Source organism: Dromiciops gliroides, chromosome 2, assembly GCF_019393635.1.
Source record: "Dromiciops gliroides isolate mDroGli1 chromosome 2, mDroGli1.pri, whole genome shotgun sequence".
Classification (NCBI taxonomy): Eukaryota; Metazoa; Chordata; class Mammalia; order Microbiotheria; family Microbiotheriidae; genus Dromiciops; species Dromiciops gliroides.
The window spans coordinates 87,562,283-87,585,486 of NC_057862.1; the positions used below are offsets into that span (position 1 = coordinate 87,562,283).

Here is a 23,204-nt window from a genome sequence, read left to right on the forward strand (position 1 = left end):
TCTACCAAAGCAGTTTCCTCCATGGTTCATCAAATGCTCAGAGAACAATAAGTTGAATAGAGGCACACTTGGACTCCAAGATGTATTTATAAATACAACTTTGACACAAACAGAAGCCAGGCTCCCAGCACCTGTAGCCATTCTCTAGGACACGAGACCTCCCAGAAAAACAAGAGCAGATGCCAATTTCTTCGAGACTGGAGCCCCGAAGGCATTGTTATTGGGTGTAGCCCCACTATTGCTGTCATGAGATATTAACTGAATTTTAAAAGATGCACATGCAAAGAGCAAAGAAGGAAAAGTCAGTCACTACCACCATCAACTTTCACGAATAGAGCCCTTTTAGGACCATCCTAGACTCCCCGATACTTCTTTGCTAGATAGGATAGTCATCTTTTAATAGATAAACTACCTAGCATGCATGGCAGGCTCATAAACTGGCTGATCGATCCCCTATTGCATTTCACCAAATTTAACATTCATGGAGAGTGAGTATTTTGGATGAAACCAATGACATGTCTTTAGTTTAGCTTTATCAGTTTGGTGTTCATGATTAGGAAGAGTCTTTCAGAAGCTATTTTAGCAAATAAACATTAACCCAGACAGGTCTAAACAGCAAAGGGTCAAAGCAGGCATTTTTGAGGGAGTCCTGCACTGCTTTGTCCAAGTTCTGACTGCTCAAAATAAAGCAGGCTTGAGTCTCTTTTCTTGGCATAAAGAATCATTTTTTTCTCTTTCGGGGCCATACCACAAAGACTTAGGCTGGGTCTGGGTAATTTGCAGCCTAGGATTTTGCAATGCTGGAGAAGCTTAGTAACTTTCATGAGGTCACCCAGAATATTAGAACTGGAACCTCAAAGGTCAGTTAGGGTTTTGCAACAGTCATTTTTCAAAAGTTGATTTTCCAGACCCTTGAAAAACTTTTACTGAGTCAGAGTTACTATCAACTGCTTGGACACCCTGGAGAGTCCAAGACTTTGCCAAGCTTTTTATTTTCTCTTACTTGCCTCAAGATTCTCACTTAACTGAACTGAGTTCTCTGTTGTTACCCTGAGTCTCACCTTGGCCGTTATAATCAACTTTTGGAGACCTTATATTTGAGAGAACATGAAGGATGCCTTGTTTGTGTTCCGCACTTGCCTTTTGGGTATGCTTTGCTCCCCCCCCAACTTCTTGACCCTTTGAAGAATGACAGGATGTTCTTAATTTGATGAGCTCTGGTCCCACAAGTTTCAGATGGTGACTATTGCATTTGTAGAATCAATACATCTTAATATCTCTTAATTCTGGTGCCTTCCCTATGCTAATTATTCCCTATTTATCCTGGATATAGCTTGCTTTGTATATATCTGTTTGTATATTGTCTCCATTAGATTGTAAGTTCCTTGAGGACAGGGATTGTCTTTTGTCTCTTTCCATATCCCCAGTGCTTAGCACAGTGCCTGGCACATAGTAAGCACTTAATAAATGTTCCCTGATTGATTGATAAGAGGCCATTTAGTGCAATCCGTCTCTGACACAAGATGACTTAAGTTAGTTGCTATGAAAGCCTAAGAGTTCAGCTTTATGTGTACAGATGTAGTTTGATGAGATGAGCATCAATAACAACCATTTCAGAAAGAATCTATCCATCTGTTGATAAATAAATGACACAGGGAAGAAAATATGTACAAGTATTTTAATAGCTCTAACTCAAAGGCCATAGTACTCCCAATGGGTCATGGCTTCTGAAAGGAAGCTGCCTAAATTCTGTTCATAAGCCAGCATTCACCCACTCCCAATCTCCAACTGTCGAACTCTCCTTGCAGTGGTATGTTTCCAACCAGCTCTCCGAATGCCATTATGAAATCCACTTGGCATCCTTCTTCCTGGCTATTTGATCAGTTTCATTAGTCAGGCTAAGATGAAGACTCAGCAGAAAGAAAGAAACAAATGCTGACCCTCTAAGCAGGAACAGACGAAGTTGGCAGAAGAGAAAAATGCTGTGTACATAAGATACAGAAGGAAATAATTATTGTCTGAGTATCTGTAACATTACATTTGTTTTGCCTTAAACCTATTAAAAGTTATTTTGTTGGCCACTGCTGTTCTGCTGAACAAGCAAAATGTTGGTCAAAAAGTCTAATAATGTTTCCTGTACCAGCACAGAGTCATTATAAGCAGTCGATTGGGAATGGCTTCAGAGAAAACACGGAATCCAGCTCGTGTTTCTAACTAAGGATCGATTTCTTCAGGAATCACTGTGATCATAATGTCTTCGTTGCCTCTACGGACAACCATGTTCAGGGTACTTTCCTTTTTAATGACATCACTTACATCATTGGCAGAGACCACAGATTTTCCATTTATGCTAATTATCACATCGTTTTCTTTGAGGCCTCCACTGCAACAGAAAAGAAGAAAGATGAGTGTATAGTTCATTGCATTGCTTCCATTTGAGCCCTCTACACTGACCACTGGGGGTGCTACTGAAGGGGATGGAAAAAATCAAAAGATTTAGATCAGGATGGGATCATAGAGATGAGCTAATCCAACACCATTCTATTGGAGATGAGGAAATGGACACTCAAAAAGATTTGCCCAATGTCAAACAGCTAGTAAATGTTCAAGTTAGGCCTCCAGCTCAGTCTTCCCAGCTCCAAAGTCTAGCATTCTTTCCATTCCCTGTACTGGGCAGGATGAATTCTGGGAACCTGCCAGGTAGAAACCCAGGTCCTCTCTAGGTCTCTTTCTCCTCATCCTCACAAGAAAAGTATAGACCAGAACCCACAAGGCTAGTACATAGGATTGGGGAGAGGGGAGTGGTAAGAATTCATCCCCAATACTTCATGGTAGTAAGTACCCTAAAAATTCCAAAGGAAATAAATATAAAACCATCTATCATTGCCATTGTTGAAATGCCTCCTGGAACTCTTCTGGCTAATGCTAAATAGTAGGTTTTATACAAAGGAGGTAATAATTTACAAGGCTGGTATAAGCATGACAAATTTATTTCAGCCCAAGTAATTTCTAACAGGGTGAAATAACTATAGGCCCACTTCCAACCATACTAGGAAAACTATATCTCTAGAAAAAAAACAGCAGCACACATTCATATAGCCCTTTATGAACCCATTTACCCACAATAACCCTGTGGGGTTAGTGGCACAAGTAATTGCTATCCTCATTTTACAGATGATCAAAGTAAGGCAAAGAAAGGTTAAACAATTTGCTCAGTGTTATGAGATCTTAGCCTTTAGTGCTACATGGAATGTTGGGTATTATCTTATTTTAGCCCCTTGTTTTTAGAGATGTAGAAACTGATGTCCCAATTTACCCAGTGTCATGATGGTGTTAAATTGGGAAGGGAGGGTTTTAGCCCAGGTTTTCTGACCCCAAATCCAGTATTCTTTCCACTATACCAACACACCTTTTGCTTTCACAATACACCTCTAACTTTAACACAATTTGACAGCTCTTCATTTTTGTCACCATCAGCACAGGTCATTACCAATACCACTTTTCTTAGAGATACGGTATTTGTTGGTTGTCAGATAAGCCACTACTTTTCATGTGAACCTTAAAAATGAATTTCTTTTCCCCCTCCAACTTCACCCCAGAAATTCTCAAATAATTTAATCGTGTATATCCATTATAGAGAAGGCATGTCATGATAGAGAGTGATCTGGAGTCAGGAAGACCTGAGTTCAAATTCCACCTCTGAAATTTACTAACCATATGATCTTCGACAACTCACATAATCAATTGCTTTTCAGGCGATTCCCTAGGATTTAATCTTATAAGTAATAGATGGAATTTCAAGCTGCTTTGGTGGAAGGAATTCTGAGATGGGGGACCTCCCCATGCTGACACAATCATAGATCCATCACATACTCATAATGCATTCCTACACATCTGTTAGAAAAGTTAAGTCATTCCTTTAGAGAACAGGGGGCCTCCTTCCTCTTCTCTGCCTGAAGCAGCTCAAGTCAAGCCTCATCCTAAGCCAGATCCCATGGCAGGAAGAGACCAGAGATCTCATACTTTTGTTACAAGTTAAACAACAACCCCTTGTGCTAACTGTCTATCTGTAAGGAGCTTTGCTGACAGGGCAGTCATGGGGAGAGGCAGGATATTGAAGGGGGAAATTCTAACTTACGCTTCAGCTGGAGTGTCTGGAATTACTTCTATGATATAAGCTCCAGAAAGAACATCAGGGAAGTCTCGATGACGATCCTTCAGCTCTTTAGCTTTACTGTGGAGGAAGAAAACACCTCATCCATATTAATCCTTGTGAAGATTTCAATTCAGTCTACTTTATAAATCTTAAGGCACATTGTGGCTGTGGGTTGTTATATTATTATTATTATTATTATTATTATTATTATTATTATTATTATTATTATTATTATTATATCTGAAGAGAATATACCTACTCAGCTTGCTAGGTTAGAGCCCTAAATGGGACTATATATTTAACCTTTATTTTTTAAAAAATGCTTTGGTAGATTACAAAATAGAGATTCTACAACCATTAGGGTTTTGATCTGAAGTGCAAACTATTTTACTTTTAATATTCCCAAATGCAACCTCTCCCTCCATCAGTGAGCTACTCTCCCTCCAAAAAAAAATACTCACCATGTATAGTCCTTGAAAAATCACTAAACCTCTAGGAAATGGTATGAAATGTGCTGCCATGTATAACTAAGCCCTTAATAAAACCTATCATAGCTTTAGCCAATGCTCTTGATTATCAAGCAATAATAAGGAGACCCATCCCTTGTGGTAATACACCAGCTTTCTCCATAAAGTTTTTTTATGAACCTGTCATGATATGTAAAAATTAAAATGAAATTGATCAAGATAGGGGTAGAGATAGGGGGGAAGGGAGAACCACTAGTCATTTCAACCACATAATAATGTGCTTGATCTAACATTCCTACAAATAAACTCCCACATACTTCACTCTGCAAAACTTAATATCTGAAAGGCAAAGCATTCTGCTTGGAGTGAGAAAAACTGTGTTCTGAGTTTTCCAGGGATGTATGTTTCAATGCAATTAACAAGAGAGAACAAAAATCAGGGAAAACCGAACTGCTATATAGTTCTGGCTTTTAAAGGATGAGGCAAAATTCTTTTGGCTGAAAGAATAAGTCACAAAAATATGAGAGCCAGTTTAAACACCTGGCCAAGCATTTCTGGTCCCTCATCTCACTGCTAAGATGTCCTTATTTGAATGTGATACTGAGAAGCCCTGAGATTCTTAAGAGCAGCTTTGTGACAATTCCCATTGAACAATGAATGTGCTCTCACTATGGAAAAGATCCCATTTTAAAGAAATGCTTTTAGAATATTAGACAACATGAGGTCATGGAAAGAGCAGTGGGTTTTGAAATCAGAACTTTATTTGAGAACTGGTGCTGATACTTCTGGTTATAGAGATGTCATGTAACCTTCTGGTGCCTCAGTTTCCTCATCTGTATAAATGGGGTTAATACTATTTGTACCACCTACCATACAGGCTTATTGTGAAGGAAGTAGCTGGTAAAAGTTCAAAGTGCTACATAAATGTGAATTATTATTATTATTATATGATATATCATCATCAGTCTTACACATTTAGGGAAATTCAGACAAAGTTTCACTGGCATTCAGGGATACCACCGTGAACTTTGAAGTTAACTCTCAGTGTTATTTAAAAATAAAATAAAATAAAACAAAAGCCTGTTTATTCACCTAGATGTAAGTGACATCATTCGAATTCCAATGTATTTCTTCTTGGTGACAGCTTTTCCTATGAAAGCAAAAGGTAAAATATAAAACAATCCTGGTTAGTTGTTCACAGAGAACAGGTCAGTGCCCTGGCACCATATTCTCTGTTTTGAAGTTAGGTCCAGAGGGTTCTACAGGGTTTACTAAGAGGTTGGGCAACAGTGTATGTGAAAGGTACCATGATGTTGACAACAACTGTGATTCATGCAAGGGAGGCTGGGGCTCTGACCTCAGGCTCTACATTGGCTCTCCAAGAGTGTCTTGCTGATATCATACCTTTAGCCTGTCTGTCATGGGACTCAGTTAAGAACTTCTTAATTTTATCAGATGGGATTGCAAAGGAGATCCCAGCTGTCACTTTCAAAGTATTAATTCCAATCACTTCACCATCCTGAAATAGAAAAATAAGTAGTTTACTAAATGTACTTTTTTAAAAAAAAAGAGAAAATGGAAAATTGTTGCTAGTAACCTCAAAGAATGTATTAGGTCAGTTCTGGCTGGCAGAAGTTAAATAGAAGGAAGTAATTCAACTATTGATTTATAACTCCAACATATTAAATGGTACCTCCCTTTCTTTTCTGAAGTCCAGTCCCACATAACCAATTACCTTTTGGACATTTCAAACTGGATGAACTATAGGACTCTCAGATTCAATATCTCCAAACATTAACTCATTATATTTTCCCCAAAACTCACCACTTTTTCATTCATTCATTCATTCATTCAATAAATATTTATTAAGTGCTTACTACAAGCCAGGTACTGTTCTAAGCACTGGGGAAACAAAAAGAGGCAAAAGACAGCCTCTACCCTGAAGGAGCTTACAATCTAACAGGAAGACAACATGGAAACAAATATGTACAAAGCAAGCTATATAAATAGGACATAATTAAGAGAGGGCACTTGAAATAAGAGGTATTAAGGAAGACTTCCTGTAGAAAGTGGGATTTTATTTGGGGTTTAAAGGAAGCCCAGGAGGTCAGTAGTTGAAGAGGTGGGAGTGTTTTCCTGGACGGCCAGAGAAAATGCCCAGAGCCTAGAAATGGAGTGTCTTGGTTGTGGAACAGCCAGGAGATCAGTGTCACTGGATCAAAGAGTATGTGTTGGGGAATCAGGTGTAAGAAGACCAGAAAGGTAAGAGGGCAGGTGCTGAACATCTCTATTTCTGAGGAAGGTTTCCCAATATACTGTTCATCCAGTTTCACAACCTTTAGTTTTTACCCTCCCTTTTCCCGAATAGCCAGTTACCACATCCATTTCGGTTTCCACAACATCTCTTGTATCCATCCCCTAGATTGCATTCACATGTCCACCACTTTGTTTAGGCTCTTATCACTTCTTGACTAGACTATAATAGCCTCCTAATTTGTCTGCGTACCTTGAGTTTTTCCACCCATCAATCCATCCTCCACATGACTAAAAAAGTGATATTCCTAAAGCACATACCTGATTTTACCACTCCCTTGTTCAATAAACTTCAATGGCTCCCTATTACTCCTAGGGTCAAATACACATGCTCGTTAAGCACTTAAAATCTTTTCATGACCTGCCTCCAACCTACTTTTCCAGACTTATACATCATTCCCTTTCATGTACTCTACCTGGCCTTCTTGCTGTTCCTCATACACATTCTGACATCTATCTCCTTGGCCTTTGCTCAGGGTCCTCAGTGCCTGGAATATACTCTCATTTCACTTCCACTTCTTAGAATTCCTAGTTTCCTAAACAGTTCGGTTCTAGGGGCACCTCCTTTATTGCACCTTAAATGCTCCACTGCTTCCTCCCAACTGGTACCCCCATAAAAATATAATTTATTTAATTCAGATATGTTTGTGTGTGTATATGTTGGTTTGTTGGTTTTTTTTTTTTGGTGAGGCAATGAGGGTTAAGTGACTTACCCAGGGTCACACAGCTAGTAAGTGTCAAGTGTCTGAGGCCGGATTTGAACTCAGGTCCTCCTGAATCTAGGGTCGGTGCTTTATCCACTGCGCCACCTAGCTGCCCTGCGTCTATGTTTTTATATGCTTCAATGTGTCCATGTTATCTCTCTGTTAGAATGTAAGTTCCTTGAGGTCAGAGATTTGCAGTCTTGTCTTTGCAGAACCAGAAGCAAGGTTGATACAATAATATCACAAAGACAAAAAACTTTAAAAGATTTAAGAACTCTATCCAACCATAAAGATGACCAATGATGGCCAACCATGATTGCAGAGGATGATATTGAAGACTGCTTGCCACCCACCTCCTTGACAGAGTGAGAGAAATGTATTTTGCTTAACTATACATATTTATTACAATAGTTTTTCTTCATTTTTCCCCAATGGAGGGGCAGGAGATATGCCACTAAATTGATTAATGTTTTTCAGACATGGGGTTACAAAGGCAAACTGCTAACTTCAGAAACCACAATTGGCAAACTTTTGTTTTTAAAATGGAAATTCCATAAGGGAACTTAAGGTCTTTAAAATACTGGGGAAAAAAAAAACAACAGTAAATTAGGAGTTAGAAAACTAGACTCTATCTAGTCCTGGTTCCATTATTCACTTATGTTATGCTGCGACTTCAGATTAGAGACAAACCTCTCTGGACCTCCATTCCCTTTTTAAAAAGAGGTAATTAAGGGGCAGCTAGGTGGCACAGTGGATAGAGCACTGGCCCTGGAGTCAGGAGGACCTGAGTTCAAATCCGACCTCAGACACTTAACACTTACTAGCTGTGTAACCCTGGGCAAGTCACTTAACTCCAACTGCCTCACAACAACAACAACAAAAAAAGGTAATTAAACCATGTGATCTCTAAAATCCATTCCAGATTTAACATTCAATCACCTTTGGTCATAAAGACTTATGGACATTTGAGATTTCTCTGGGTCCTTGGACAATTAATTCCTTATCTGAGGCCAATTAACTCATGGATGAGACCAGGGTTATAGTTTTAATCCATGTGGACTTGTTAGCTTTACAAATTTTAGAGAGGTTAATCCTAAACTAAGGAATGTCCAGAAAAGGTCAATCAGGATTGGTGAAAGGCTTCAATGTCATCCTAGGAGGATCAAGTGAAAGAATGAATGGGGGACAGCTAGGTGGCACAGTGGATAAAGCTCTGGCCCTGGATTCAGGAGGACCTGAGTTTAAATCTGACCTCAGCCATTTACATTTCCTAGCTGTGTGACCCTGGGCAAGTCACTTAGCCCTCATTGCCCCGAAAAAAAAAGGAAAAGAAAAAGAATTAACGAAGAAGAAGAAGAAGAAGAAAAGACATATCTTTTTAGGAGTCATATCAATAAGGGAATAGGCTTGTTCCATTGCAGAAAAGAAGGCAAGATATAACAGCAATGGGGAGATGTTGCAAAGAGACAAACTGGCTGGCTCTATATTAAGGGAAAACTTCCTAACAGTACAGAGTTCCTTAGGGGCAAAGTCTGGCTTTTTGCCTTTCATTGTATCCCTAGTACTTAGCAGAGTGCATGAGGTTTTTCAGTCATTTTTCAGTCATGTCCGTGACACCATTTGGGGTTTTCTTGACAAAGATACTGGAGTGATTTGTCATTTTCTTTCTAGATCATTTTATAGAAAAGGAAATTGAGGCAAAGAGGGTTAAGTGACTTGCCCACGGTCACAGAGCTCGGAAGTATCTGAGGCCACATTTGAACCGAAGAAGATGAGTCTTCCTAACTCCAGACCCAGCACTCTATCCACTGTGTCACCTAGCTGCCCCTGCACATGGTACATAGTAGGTATTTAATAAATGCTTGTTGACTTGACTTAAGAGCTCTCCAAAAGAAGAATGAACTTTCTTGAGAGGTATTGATTTTCTCCTACCTGGAGGTCTGACAACAAAGGCTCAAGGCCTCCTTGTCAGGTACAGAATAGAGAAAATTCTTTGTCAGGTAAAGGATGTCCAAGATCATTGGTATCAAACTCAAATAGAAATGAGGGCCACTAGACTGTATGTAAAGATCCCTGTGGGCCACAGTTTGACCTAGAAAACCACATATTAACATTATCTGAGTTCTATTATGTTTTTATTTATTTCATTAAGCATTTCTCAATTACATTTTAATCTGGCTATGCCACACTCAGGGGTGTTGTGGGCAGGAATACAGTCTGCAGTCTGCGGGCCATGTGTCTGACACCTGTGGCCAAGCTTATCAGAGACGTCCCTTCTAACTCTGAAATTCTGTGATTCTTTTCCATGGGCTTCAGTCCTAGCTTCAGTTCCTGGTCTTCAGGGTCACTGAGCACAAGAGTGTGTGTGGACAGTGACTTCAGATCTATCACAACTTCTAGAGAAACAACTCAAAGCAATCACTGTGTGCCAGGAAATGTGCTAGGTGCTTTATAAATAGCATCTCATTTGATGCACACAACCACCCTGGGAGGTGGGTGCTATTTTTATCCCCATTTTACAGATGAGGACATTGAGGCAGACAGAGGTTAAGTGACTTGCTCAAGGTCATATAGTACAATGTCAGAAGTTAAATTCAAACCCAACTCTTCCTAGCTTTTAGGCAGGTTTTCTATCCATTACAGCAGTGTGCTTCTTATGTAACGTCATGTAAAATATGATATACATCACTGTGTAATATTTTATACTTATTGCCATTTTATCATATCCCCCTCCAAGATTGTAAGTTCCATGAGACATGAGAGCATGTATCATCTAAATTCTATATCAGTCTATTGCCTAGCACAATGTTCTGTATACCATAAGCACTCAATAAATGTTTGTTGAAGGAATAAAGTAGTGGTGATTTGTCCAGAGAATTTAGTAATAATGATAGCTAGCAATTGCATAGTACTTTAAATTTTGCAAAGTGCTTTATAGATATCTGTTTTGTCCTCTCAACCTGCCTCTAGACGGTAAGGACGACTGTTATTTCCATTCATAAAATGGACTAACAGAGGCAAAGAGAGATTAAGTGACTTGCCCAGGGTCACAGAACTAATAAACATCTGAGATTTGATTTCAGATTATCCCAACCGCATCACCTAGCTGTCTGTGTCAATTCATAATGACCAACAAACAGTCAGGACCAAGTATGCTCACAGAGTTCCTACTAACTGAAATTTCACAAACTTCTTTGGCAAATCTCATTACTTTAAAAAAAAAAAAGAATGTTTATCAAGTGCTAAACAAAATTATAAAATTAATATTTTTTTAAAAAGACTTACCAGGTTTACTAAGGGGCCTCCCGAGTTTCCATACTGAAATAAACAAAAATTAAAGGATTAGGATTACTTCCGTCAACACACTCACAGTCTGCCCTATGCATCTGGAGCCTGGTAGTTTTCAGTGTACAAAACCCAGATTCATTACTGACTTGGCTCAAATATGAGCTATGGTGCTTTCCTGAGACTTAGACCTTGTCAATCATCTAACTCCTAGCTGAAAGAAAATGGAAAGGTTCAGGTCACTTTTGAAAACTAACAAAGTTCAAGAGTCTACCCAATGAAGTAACAAACACAATTTTTCCCCACTTTCTAGAAGGAAATAAGATGCTACTTTATTTAAAATGTGAAGAGCACTCATTTGTTTTACCTTTGCCCTGCCGTGGGAGCACAGAGTTAACCTGGCTCCATTTTATTTCCATGACTTCATGTCTCAACAACCCTGATGTCAGGAAAGCTTGGGAATAGAGCCTGCTGGTTAGAAATTAAGAGTGCCTAAGAGTGCGTCGTGTTTCTTAGAAATTGGTCCAAAATGAAAAATGGCTTTCAGAAAACCAATCCTACAAGGAGACATTTGAAGGGGGAAAATATGATTTCTTAAAGTTTGCTTGGAAAAAAACACACGAAAGTCTCTGGCCTCATTCTAGCAAGACAAGTCTAATAGGTTGGGTCAAAGCTTCATGCTGTGTCTATTAGGAAAAGAGTGATCACATTTTGGAGGAAAAAATAAAAGAAAACTGCCTCCAGGAGGTTCAGAACTTGCCAGTAACTGGCAAAAATGGGGGTTACTTTGGCCTCTCTCCAGAATGCTGTAAAAATAACATTACCAATTATTTGGGAGGAACTCTGAGGAGTATTGAAGGGCTAAAGTCTTCCTAAAAAGTACAATAGACTTTGAGTGAGGGGATACCTGAGTTTGTGAGTTAACATGGTATTTAGTGGGAAAAGCAGGTCTTGGAAGTAGGTAGACTTTAGTTCAAACTGAGCCTGTGACACTAGTTAAAGAACCATAAGAAACTTTCTTAAACTCTCTGTGCCTCAGTTTCCTTATCTGTCAAATGGAGGAAATAATATTTGTAGGACCTTCTTCACAGGGTTATGTCAAGGCACTTTGGGGGTGTTTTGTCTTTGTTGAGGGCGGGTAGGACTAGACTTGTGATTTCTTTGATATAGGGAGTTCTTGGAGAAGAAATATCAGTGCAGGTCAGCATTTCTTCTCTGCAGCTTAAAGTCTTGGAAAGTTCTTTGGAGGCACTGGGAAGTTATATGACTTGCCCCAAGACAGAGAGTCAGTATGTGTCAGTGTTGGGAATTTACCCTTTACTAACTTACTTACTAATTCCAAGGTACCTCTCTCTTCATTCCACCAAACTGTTTCGAGCTGAGTCTCATGAGGACATTGTAAGAACCAAAGGGGATAATATCCATAAAGTTCTCTGTCAGACTTTATTGTTGTTGTATTTGTTCCAACACTAACCAGCAGTATGACCCTGGGCAAGCCACTTCACTTCTGCAAGACTCATTTTCCTTATCTGTAATACTTGCTCTACCTCAAAAAGATTGATCATGTGAAAAGTGCTCTTGCTTTAACAATTTAAAGTGTTATATACATTCGAACCCTTGCCATCAAAGACCAGGAAGATTCCACAAGATGAAATCTGCCCATAACTAGTAAATGATGTGGTCACTTTTAAATAAACAACTTTACAGTTCAACTGATGGTCTACGCTGAATGCCCTTGGTGACTTCTTCAAAGGTTTAAAAAAAATGTTGATAAACTTAACCATTTCCTAAAATGATTGATTTCACCTTATAAATTTTGAATTGTGAGAAATATTAGAAGAAAACTAGCTTAATTTCTTCATTATATAGATGAGGAACCTGAGCAGGGGTTCTTAACTCAAGATCTTTCAGGATTTTGTTTTGTTTTGTTTTTTTAACATTTTGATAACAATATAATTATTTACCTTTGTAATCCTATTTTATGTTATTCTTTAAAAATCTTATTCTGAGAAGAGATGCACAGGCTTCAACAAATTGTCAAAAGGATCCATGACACACCCCTTGAACTGGAGTGATTTGCCCAGTGTCACACAAGTAAATAAGTAGAAGAGTTGGGATTTGAACCCAAGATTCAAGAGCAGGTACTCTGAACTCCTAATCCTTCCCCCACCCCCTCCTTTTTTTCCCCAAAAAAAGCAATGTCATCCTAACAAACTCAGGCCCCACTGGCTTACCCAGGATCAGGAGAACAAGAACCAACACTTACATTGATGATGGCGTCTGTCTGAATGTAGTCCATGTCTGAATTCCGGAGCCCTAGTTCTTTCCCTCCTCGCTGGGTGGTACTAACGATCCCAGTAGTCACTGTATTTTGAAGTGAAAATGGACTTCCAATTGCAACCACAAACTCTCCAGGCCTCAGTTCTGAGGATCGACCAAGAAGGAGGACTGGCAGCTTTCCCTGTAAACAATCATTTTTCTTTTTATAAAACAGCAAATGCATTTCCTCTAAAAACAAGGCACGCTACCCAAGGACCACACTCCTAGATATCATGCTGCACAGAGCGGGTGGCAGGCCACTGGGTCCATCCATACTAGGCATTTCTGGCAGTTGCAAATGGTAACCATATTCCCTATGTTTTCCAGGAGAGGTACACAATCCTAGGGGGATCCAACTTCCTTTTCCACAAGATGTACCCAATAAATCATAGGCTATTATAAAACACATGAATATTTGTATTCTGCCTGCCAAGGAAAATGTCTAAGGGCTATAGTGCATTTCTGTTTCTGATAGCATCTTGAAATGATTAATACACACTTGCTAAGGTTGTTTCAGGGCCAGGGGAGATTTAAGGAGACAAGGCAAAAAGACAATGGATTTCACATCTTTGTCAAGGAAAAGTGAGCAAGAGGGATTTGTGATTAAGCATGGAACAAGGAATCATCAGACTCTACCCCTGGGGGGAAAGGCAGATTTAGAGCTTGTTAGGGTTTCCCAAATCCCAGTCCCCTAACCATTTATCCATCATCCATCAGCGATCAAGGCAAGTGATGAGAACATGAATAAAGTCTCACTGTTTCAGGTGTCTGTCTGGCAAAGGTGCCAAGTGATAGAATCATACCCTTATTAATAACATCACTCTGTGCTATTGGGTGAATTCAACTGGGCTTGAGATGATTAAGCTCATAGCCAATGTCAAACTAGTTTACTTTTTCTCCTTCTCAAAGAAAATCATTGCATAGTTGAGCAGAAAAGGGGCCCAAATCACTAGCTGTTCCCCTACCCCAATTTGGGTCCCAACTTACTTACAGATAAGACCTAAAAAAAGAAAAAGGAAAAAAAGTGGTGGGATTTTCTAGTTTTCTCCCTTTATTGACAACACCACAGTGGAGATAGTTGTATAAAGTATCCAAATAATGTCTGATTTTGCTACTCCCCAGTCTGGGATGGCTGACCCACCAAAGGACCTGGGACTCTGCTAAATATCTCCATAAAGGCAAGACATATCCGTGACCTACAAATAACTATTTTTACGTGTGAAACAGGACAAAATAAAACCATTCCCCCACAATCTGAGTTTATTGCTTATTTTAAGGAGGGAAGCGAGTATCAATTCTCCCTGACAGAAGAGAATATGCTGCAGCCTTAAGAGGAGAGCACAAGAACACCTGAGGACAACTTCATCCTTGTCCCCGGTCCTGAGCCAAAGTCTCCTGAGTGATTTCACTCTTTACTCAGTTAATTAAATCAAGCAGCTGCCTGAATAAAGATGTTTTCCAAAAGGGGGAGGTTTGTCCCAGACCTTTAGGCCAACTGGCGCTCAGCAAATGTCTGTTCTACGCTCATCGACCTCAGAAAAAAAGACTGATCTCCTAGCCCCAGCAAAAGCTGGGCAAGAAGGCCAACCCCCAGAGAGGTAGCTGGGGGAAAGGAATAATCCAAAAAGCTCCTATGACATGCCAGGCACTGGGCTAAGCACTGCGGATATGGTTAATCAAAAGAAAGGCATAACAAAGGACACAATAGGGAAGGGAAGGGAAGGGAAGGACATGGAGAAAAACAATAAATTCAAGGAATAAAAACTGCTGGAGAAGTAGGAGGATTAACTTCCACAGGAGATCACAGGAGTTAGAGCTGGAAGGACTTTCCTCATTCTACAGATGAGGAAAGTGAAGGACGTACAGGTCAAGTGCATTGGCCAAAAGTCAAATAGGTAGTGAGTGAGTAGGGGGCAGGCAATTCAAACCCAGGTCCCCTTCACTAACAAACCCAGTATCGTTGGGGGTTGGTTTTTTCACCACACTGTGTTGCCTACTCTACATTCAGAACAGAAAAAATGGGTGAGAACCATTACCCATGGAATGACTGCCAAGAATGCTCAATGAACCAATACCCATGGAATGCTCCCAATGTCAGCCGGGGGTTCATCAATGAAAATCCCAAGTTTATACAACATGTTCCTTCCCAACAGAGAGAAATTGCCATCTGGGTACTTCCCACCTCCCCAGAAGTGCAAGCACACACAACATTCCCTACATAGTCTGATGTGCTCTTGAAGATCATTCGAGTCCAATGGCACTCCAGAGATTTCTTAAAACTGAATATTTACAATGGACGGGGGCCAGTAACTCCTGCCAAGGAATGACTTTCTCCAGCAATCACAGCAGGTTAGGAGTCAGTGCAGCACTTTGTTAGATAGAGGACTTGTAAATGTGTGCACAGCCTCCTGCTTCTTGGAATGAGCCCTCCTCAGTAAGCCACTGGGTTTTGAGGGCCTGAGACTGGCTGGAAAGTAAAGGTGGCTAGAAACTTTTAGGAGTTAGGGGATGAAGGGAAGAGGAGCAGCAGATTCCAACCATCAGCAATGAACCACTCCTTTCAGAGCAAAGATTTGAGAAGTGATGGTAGACATAACAGCAAGCCCTGAGCTCCAGCTACAGATCAGGGATGGTGACACAGTTAGGTGGTAAGGTGGAGAGAGCTCTGGACTTGGAGTCAGGGAGATGCGAGCTGGAATCCTACCTCCTTGCCTGCCCTTCCCATATCATTCAATCTCCCCGCCTCATTTTCCTTATCTATAAAATAGAAATGAAAATAATGGCACCTACCTCATAAAGTTATCAGGAGAATCAAATGAAATGATGGACCTACAATGGTCTGCAAACATTAGAGCTCTATAAATCTTGGCTATGATCCCTGTTATAATCATTATTGAGATCCTTACTCCAGAGGACAATGCTCTTCCCTCCACTCTGCACTGTCTCTCTAAATAAAGCATGTATGTAAAAATGTTTTGGAATTATACTCCTTCTGTAGAGAATTTACAGCAAGAGTAAGACCTGCACAGGATAAAAGGCATGGATAGGTGGTAGTCTGAACTAGTGAAGGGAGCATTCACCCCAATAAAAAGGATTATTTAACCAAACATTAAATAGCTAACTACCCAATATGCCAGAGGTTCTCTAAATATATTAAAGATACTAGGGTAGTATTCAGGCTATACATCTTTTATCCCCTACTCTCCATTATTCCACCTTGCTCTTCTGCAGGTATATGTCCTTGAGTAAAGTTTTTACAATGCTTCTCAAAGGCAAGAGCTGACCAATGGACACTCTTATGTGCTCCATTGCTGTCCACATAATATCAAGAGAATAAAAGGAAATCCACCACTGGGAGGATTCTGTATGACAAATTAATGGGAAGACATAACCAAAAGTTATACAGGAAGGGCAGGTATGGATGAATTTTTTCCTTCATCATTAAAAACACTGATGATTTGCCAAATCCATTTTAGTATTACAACCAAGATTGTGCTGGTAAATAGTTAACAACCAGCCTTTTAAAAGTATGCATGACACACTTTTCAGTTTAATCTGCATTAACATTTTCTTCATCAGTATCTTAAGTCTAGACACAATCAATGAAACCATAAACCAAATCCTGATTTATGGTATTTGCTGATTTCTAAAGTGTAATGTTCACACTAAAGATGTAACAGTTGGCTCTCATATAGCAACTCATACAGTATTAGGCATATAGCGTTTGGTCAGTTAATATTGTCAAACTGAATAAAAACTTACAAACTAATATCCTCACACAAACAAGTTGAGAAAGACCATTGATCCAAACCTATGCCAATGGAGAGAGATCAGGGCCAGTTCCTTTAACATGAAAACTATTTAGTCTATTTCCATAGGAGTAGAAGAATTAAGTGAAGGAAGTGTCAGAATCATCCGCCTCTCTTCCTTAAAACCCATTACAGGCTTGAAGACATCGTAGAATGAGGGAAAGATGATGATGCCAGCATCTATGTTGGCCACTACACCAGGTAATAGCCCACTATGGGGCCAACTTGGCCCTAGTTAAGTAGCATGTGCAGGACTCTAGCAATGGTGTTGGGATCCATCTCTATTGGATAAAAGCCAGGGTCTTTTCTAGTCTTAATCCTCACCTCAGGCCTGTCTGCTTAAGGCAATAATATATAAACTAGCCAAACTGTTATTTGAGAAATTAGCATTTTTTTCCAGCAAATGTCTAGACACATGTTTTATTCAGTGGGGAAAATTTTTTTTAAAAAAAGAATGAAATGTCGATATGGATAGTGAGTGCAATTACATGCAAAATTTTGGCTCCTACCCTGGAAGCATAAAATCACTTAGACTCTATTTCTGTACTGAGATTTGGTTTTGTTCCAACGTCTGGATGTTCTCTCCAGAGCAGCATACAGCAGAGCCATCTCCCAGCCTATAAATTCCTAAAAGGTATCAACAATATATCCGTGGATTACTCCTTAAACTTAATACCATCTACATAAATAAACAATCTCAGGCAGCTCATAGGAACCTAAAATAGTAGGTCTAGGATTATTAGAGACCTCAGAGGCCATCTCGTCCAAGAGTTTGTAACCTAGAGTCCACAGATATAGATTTTAAAGAGTCCATGAACTTGGATGGGGGCGGGGGGGGGGGGAAATTACACATTTATTTCATTGTAAATGGTTTGTATTGTATTTATTTCACTCTAATTGTTAAAAAAAAAACATGCAACTGGTTTCCTTTGTGATCTTATGCATTTTATTTTAAGCACTTAAAAGCATTATTCTGAAAAAGGGTCCATGGGCTTCACCAGACCACCAAAGCAGGAAAGAGAGATCCATGATGAAAAAAAAATTGAATAACCCTCAATCAATTCTAACCCTTTCATTTTACAGGAGAAAACTAAGGCCTAGGGAGATTAAGTGACTTTCCCAAGATAACACAGGTAGGGAGTGTCCAGTTGGATTTGGAACCTGTGCCCCTGTGCTGGGGACAATTCTCCTTCAACTGCATAGAGTTTCTTCAATGATATGGAGTTCCCACCACTGTCATATGAAAGGAAATAAGTGGGGGACGGCTAGGTGGCGCAGTGGATTAAGCACCGGCCCTGGAGTCAGGAGTACCTGAGTTCAAATCCGGCCTCAGACACTTGACACTTACTAGCTGTGTGACCCTGGGCAAGTCACTTAACCCCCATTGCCCCACGCAAAAAAAAAAAAAAGAAAGAAAGGAAATAAGTGCACCTAATAGCTGGTGAGAGCAGTAGGTTTAGGGTGCCTGTCACCTCCAACAGTGCTGGGATGTGGGACTCAGAGAGTAGAATGCAGAAAAATCTTAGGTAGGACTGGGTTGTGTGGGTTGTAGTTACTGACCACTATCCTACCAGAGACTGCTTCCTTATAAATGATATACAATAGGGGCAGCTAGGTGGCGCAATGGATAGAGCACCAGCCCTGGAGTCAGGAGGACCTGAGTTCAAATCCTGCCTCAGACACTTAACACTTACTGGCTGTGTGACCCTGGGCAAGTCACTCAACCCCAACTGCCTCACCAAAAACAAACAAACAAACAAAAAATGATATACAATTGAGTACTTCTATCCAATGTCCCGGTTAAAAAGAAACTTACTAATTGTTTCCCCAGACAGTGAGTACATAGTAGAAAGAAAGCATTGCACTTAGAAGTTCTAGAATGAAGTCATAACCTCATTAAGCCTCAGTTTCCTCATCTGTAAAATGAATATAATGATTTATGCCCTCCCTAACTCACAAGGTTGTTGCAAGGATCAAATGAAAAAATGTACATGTTGTGAGAAAATAATGGGGTTTTGAGGACTCATAGAAAGCACACACACACACACACACACACACACAGAGGAAATGGCTGTTTTTGCAGGGCCAGCCCACAGTCAGGAGAATTTCAAAGGAAATGTAAATCGACCTTCCTAACTATCTAAAGGAAGTTAACTAATTTAAGACCACCTTCAAGTCATGTCAATCAATGGACTTGAATGTTACCAGCCAATTAGCCATGATCAAGGTGGAGTGACTCACCTCTACCTGAGACAGGTTAAAAAGCCCTGAAGAGAGGTCTCTCACTCTCTTGGCATGTTCTTTCTTCTCCATCTCTTTCCCCTCTATCCTAGGTATGTAGGCTTTCCTATCTTTCTGAGCCATGTGCACTCTTTTTACTAATATTTAATATGCTTTAATAAATGTTTAATGCCCCTAATTTCTAAGTAGCCTCTAATTTCTAAGTAGCAAATATATGATAAACCCCTGTTAATTTTCCTTACACTTGGAACAATTATAGGGGACCTCATTTAATTTTATTCGCCACAGTGTTAATGTTTTAGAAATCATAAAGTCGGGGGCAGCTAGATGGCACAGTGGTTAAAGCACCGGCCCTAGATTCAGGAGGACCTGAGTTCAAATCCGAACTCAGACACTTGACACTTACTAGCTCTGTGATCCTGGGCAAGTCACTTAACCCTCATTGCCAAGAAGAAAAGAAGGGAAAGAAGGGAGGAAGGAAGGGAGGAAGGAAGGAAGGGAGGAAGGAAGGGAGGAAGGAAGGAAGGAAGGAAGGAAGGAAGGAAGGAAGGAAGGAAGGAAGGAAGGAAGGAAGGAAGGAAGGAAGGAAGGAAGGAAGGAAGGAAGGAAGGAAGGAAGGAAGGAAGGAAGGAAGGAAGGAAGGAAGGAAGGAAGGAAGGAAGGAAGGAAGGAAGGAAGGAAGGAAGGAAGAAAGAAAGAAAGAAAGAAAGAAAGAAAGAAAGAAAGAAAGAAAGAAAGAAAGAAAGAAAGAAAGAAAGAAAGAAAGAAAGAAAGAAAGAAAGAAGGAAGGAAGGAAGGAAGGAAAGAAAGAAATCATAAAGTCATATCCTAATATTGTGGATCATTTTTTTTTAATTTCTGAGGATAAGAATAAGAAAGTACCAAAACTACTTAAACAGCCATGTTGATTACCCTCTATAAGATTCATAGCCAGTTACCTCAAGCATTTGAAGGGAAGAGAAAACATAGGTTTTAGAAGCAAAGGAAGTCAAGTCAGCAGAGTTAATATGAAGTGGCTCTCATCAAAAAAGGGGAAAAGGTCAACTATGAAGGCTATGTCTCACATAACGAAATAATTAGAAAGGAAGAGGCCCTATAAGGATATATAGTAACTCAGACAGTCTCACCAACACTTGGCTTACATTTGGCCAGAGAAATCGTTAACACAGGAAGTTTTATGCAATTTAATTTTCCATTCATTTTTCACAAATCATATTCATTCGCATTTTAATAGGGACAAAGGAAAAGGGTCTGAAGAGAATGGATAAAACATTCCACACATATCTAAATAAACCAAGCAAAGTATCTCACAGATCATTGATTCAGATTTTCTTAATGGTTTCAATACACAAAAGGGGTCTTGAGTGGACTGAGACTTAAAACTAAAAAAAAAAAAAAAAAACAACACTACTCTGCCAAGAGGGTGAAGAAATAAAAATGCAGATATTACCAAGACAGTAGGCATAACCGTATCTTTCTGGTGATTTCCAATGATAATAAGCAAATGTTAGTTATAGCTAAGAAATCAATCTTATGCCAAGATATTAGTAACAGTGACAGTGTTTTAATGGACTGTATTGAATTTTTTTTATTTTAAAAATTGGAAGTAATCAAACTACAGCTTTCTAATTGCATACATTAAGAACAATCCCCCCAAATCATTCTCATTCTTTCCCTCAAGCACACACACACACACACACACACAAGACCAGAACCAATAACAACTATCACTGGCATCATTGCCTTGAAGCAGAGATAGAGTTTGTCTGAGCAATGGAAGATACAAAGAGAATTAGACCATATCATTGGTAAGATAATGCCTAGGAACAAGAGCACTGGCCCACAGTATCTGTCTAAGTTACTATTTGCCTAGTGATTCCCAGCATCTTAAAGAATCATCAGGGTTTCTACCCAGTATGTTCTCTCTACTTTTCTCTTTACCTTAATCTAACTAGGAAATATTTATTCAATCAATGAAGGAAAATCAACCTGAGATTCTAGTTAAGAAAAGGCAGCTGGGGAGGTAAGAAGTTAGAGAAATCTGACTGACCAAATGAAATAACTTGGGGCAGTTCATTTGCCCAATCTGAGTCTATTACCACAATCAGGAAGTCAGAGGAGGGGAGAAGTGGGGTGTTAAGGCAAGAACTGTGACAAAGAAAGGTACTACTCTCTTTCCTACTCTTCGACAAAGAAAGGTACTACTCTCTTTCCTACTCTTCAGGTCATCTTTCCCAACAGATAAAAGCAGGGAGAATCCAAGTTTCTGGGCCATCATTTAGTCTGGCTCATTTAAACCATAGTTGAACTCCACATTTTGGAAACAGGAAGAGCAAGAATTGATGCATATCAGGAAAGCCTGGATACCCAGAAGCCTTTTCCCCTATATTCCTAGGTTGTGTGTGCCCCCAGAAAACATAATGGGCTTTTCTATTTTAACCTCTGTTTGCCTTAATCCACTGGAGAAGAAAATGGCAAACCATACCAGTATCTTTGCCAAGAAGCCCATGGGATCACACAGAGTCAGACACGACAACAACAATAAGCTACTTACGATCTTAGGGATAGAATACACCAAAAGCTTGTCAATGATGACCCTCTACTACCTTCTTGACAACTCCTTCTGGCCTTTCCTACTCATTTTCTGAGGCTTAGCTATGTCACCGTCAAGGGGTCCTAACAATATCCCCATTATCTTTATCCATCAAGTAGACAAAATGAACATAACTCTACAGCAGATGGCTGCAAGAATAAGATGAAATAGCATGAAGTTGTTCTGAAAGAGTTTACAGGATGACACAAACACTAACTGTTATTTAAAACTTAAAATTTCCAATAACAAGGCTCCTTTGGAACAAGTATGTTTTGTTTTGGTTTGGTTTGGTTGTTTTTGTTGGTGGGGGCAATGAGGGTTAAGTGACTTGCCCAGGGTCACACAGCTAGTACATGTCAAGTGTCTGAGGCCAGATTTGAACTCAGGTCCTTCTGAATCCAAGGCCAGTGCTTTATCCACTCAGCTGCCCCCAATGGCTTTTATTGCTTGCTCTCTTCTTCTTGAAAATTTTCTCCTGAAAATTATCGGTTCACTCTACAATCATTCTTCTCTTGTTGTAATTATAGCTGCTCTCTGTAGTATCTGACTGGTATGGACCCTGGCCATACCATCAAGAAGTATGTGAAAATACTCTGTAGAATTACAGGATCAGCCAGTTGGAACCATGTGTTGCTGATGGAAAGCAGTGACAACTCAGTGTTACCTGGGAGAAGGTGAGGATTTGGGTTTGAAGGCTGTGGGTTTGATCAAAGGCTCTGCAGAGGCCCGGGTATACAAATATAGGCTGGGAGCCTAGAAAAAAAATATTGCCCTTTCTCTGACCCTACAGATTTCTGTAAGGATGATTCCACCAAGTAGATCAATGTTTCAGAAGCCCTCTGAAACTAAGAAATCCTGTGGCTGAATTTTGGTCTCACCTACCCATATTATTCTCAAGCTCCTTAAGAGCCAGTGTTATTTTCTTTTTTCTTTCTTTCTTTTTTTTGACCTTTGACACTGTATCAAAAATTGGTGAGTGACTAACCTTCATCATGCTCTCTGATAGCTTCCAAGCAGTCAAAGAGAGGAACCAGCAGGTCTACCATGCAGATGGACCCCAAGGGCTTTCTTAAAGGCTAGGGCTCTTAAACCAATGGCTGGTTGACCAGGCATCTTATAGAGGACATTCTTGCTCATATATAGGTTAGACAAGGTGGCCAGTGAAATTCCTCCCAAATCTATGATTCTATGATCCTATGAATTCAATGGTGGCCAAGGGTTTAAATTGACTGAGGGTGACAGTGGTCCAGCTTCTCGGCAAGAACAGGTTGTGATCCAGAAACACAAAGTCTTAAAAATGTACCTGGTGGCTTAGTG

General features: G+C 39.8%; 1 protein-coding gene across 1 annotated transcript in view; it reads right to left on the minus strand.

Moving 5' to 3' along the window:
- Window positions 1-1,670: 1,670 nt before the first annotated feature.
- HTRA1 (HtrA serine peptidase 1) overlaps window positions 1,671-23,204 on the minus strand; it is a 75,376-nt gene continuing 53,842 nt past the window's right edge. Inside the window, exons 4-9 of the mRNA XM_043986675.1 lie at window positions 13,192-13,386; window positions 10,926-10,958; window positions 6,028-6,142; window positions 5,716-5,773; window positions 4,139-4,234; window positions 1,671-2,383 (exon numbers count right to left, since the gene is read on the minus strand). Of these exons, the coding sequence (XP_043842610.1) occupies window positions 2,215-2,383; window positions 4,139-4,234; window positions 5,716-5,773; window positions 6,028-6,142; window positions 10,926-10,958; window positions 13,192-13,386 (666 nt within the window). The 3' untranslated portion in view covers window positions 1,671-2,214. The remainder of the gene's footprint in view (window positions 2,384-4,138; window positions 4,235-5,715; window positions 5,774-6,027; window positions 6,143-10,925; window positions 10,959-13,191; window positions 13,387-23,204) is intronic.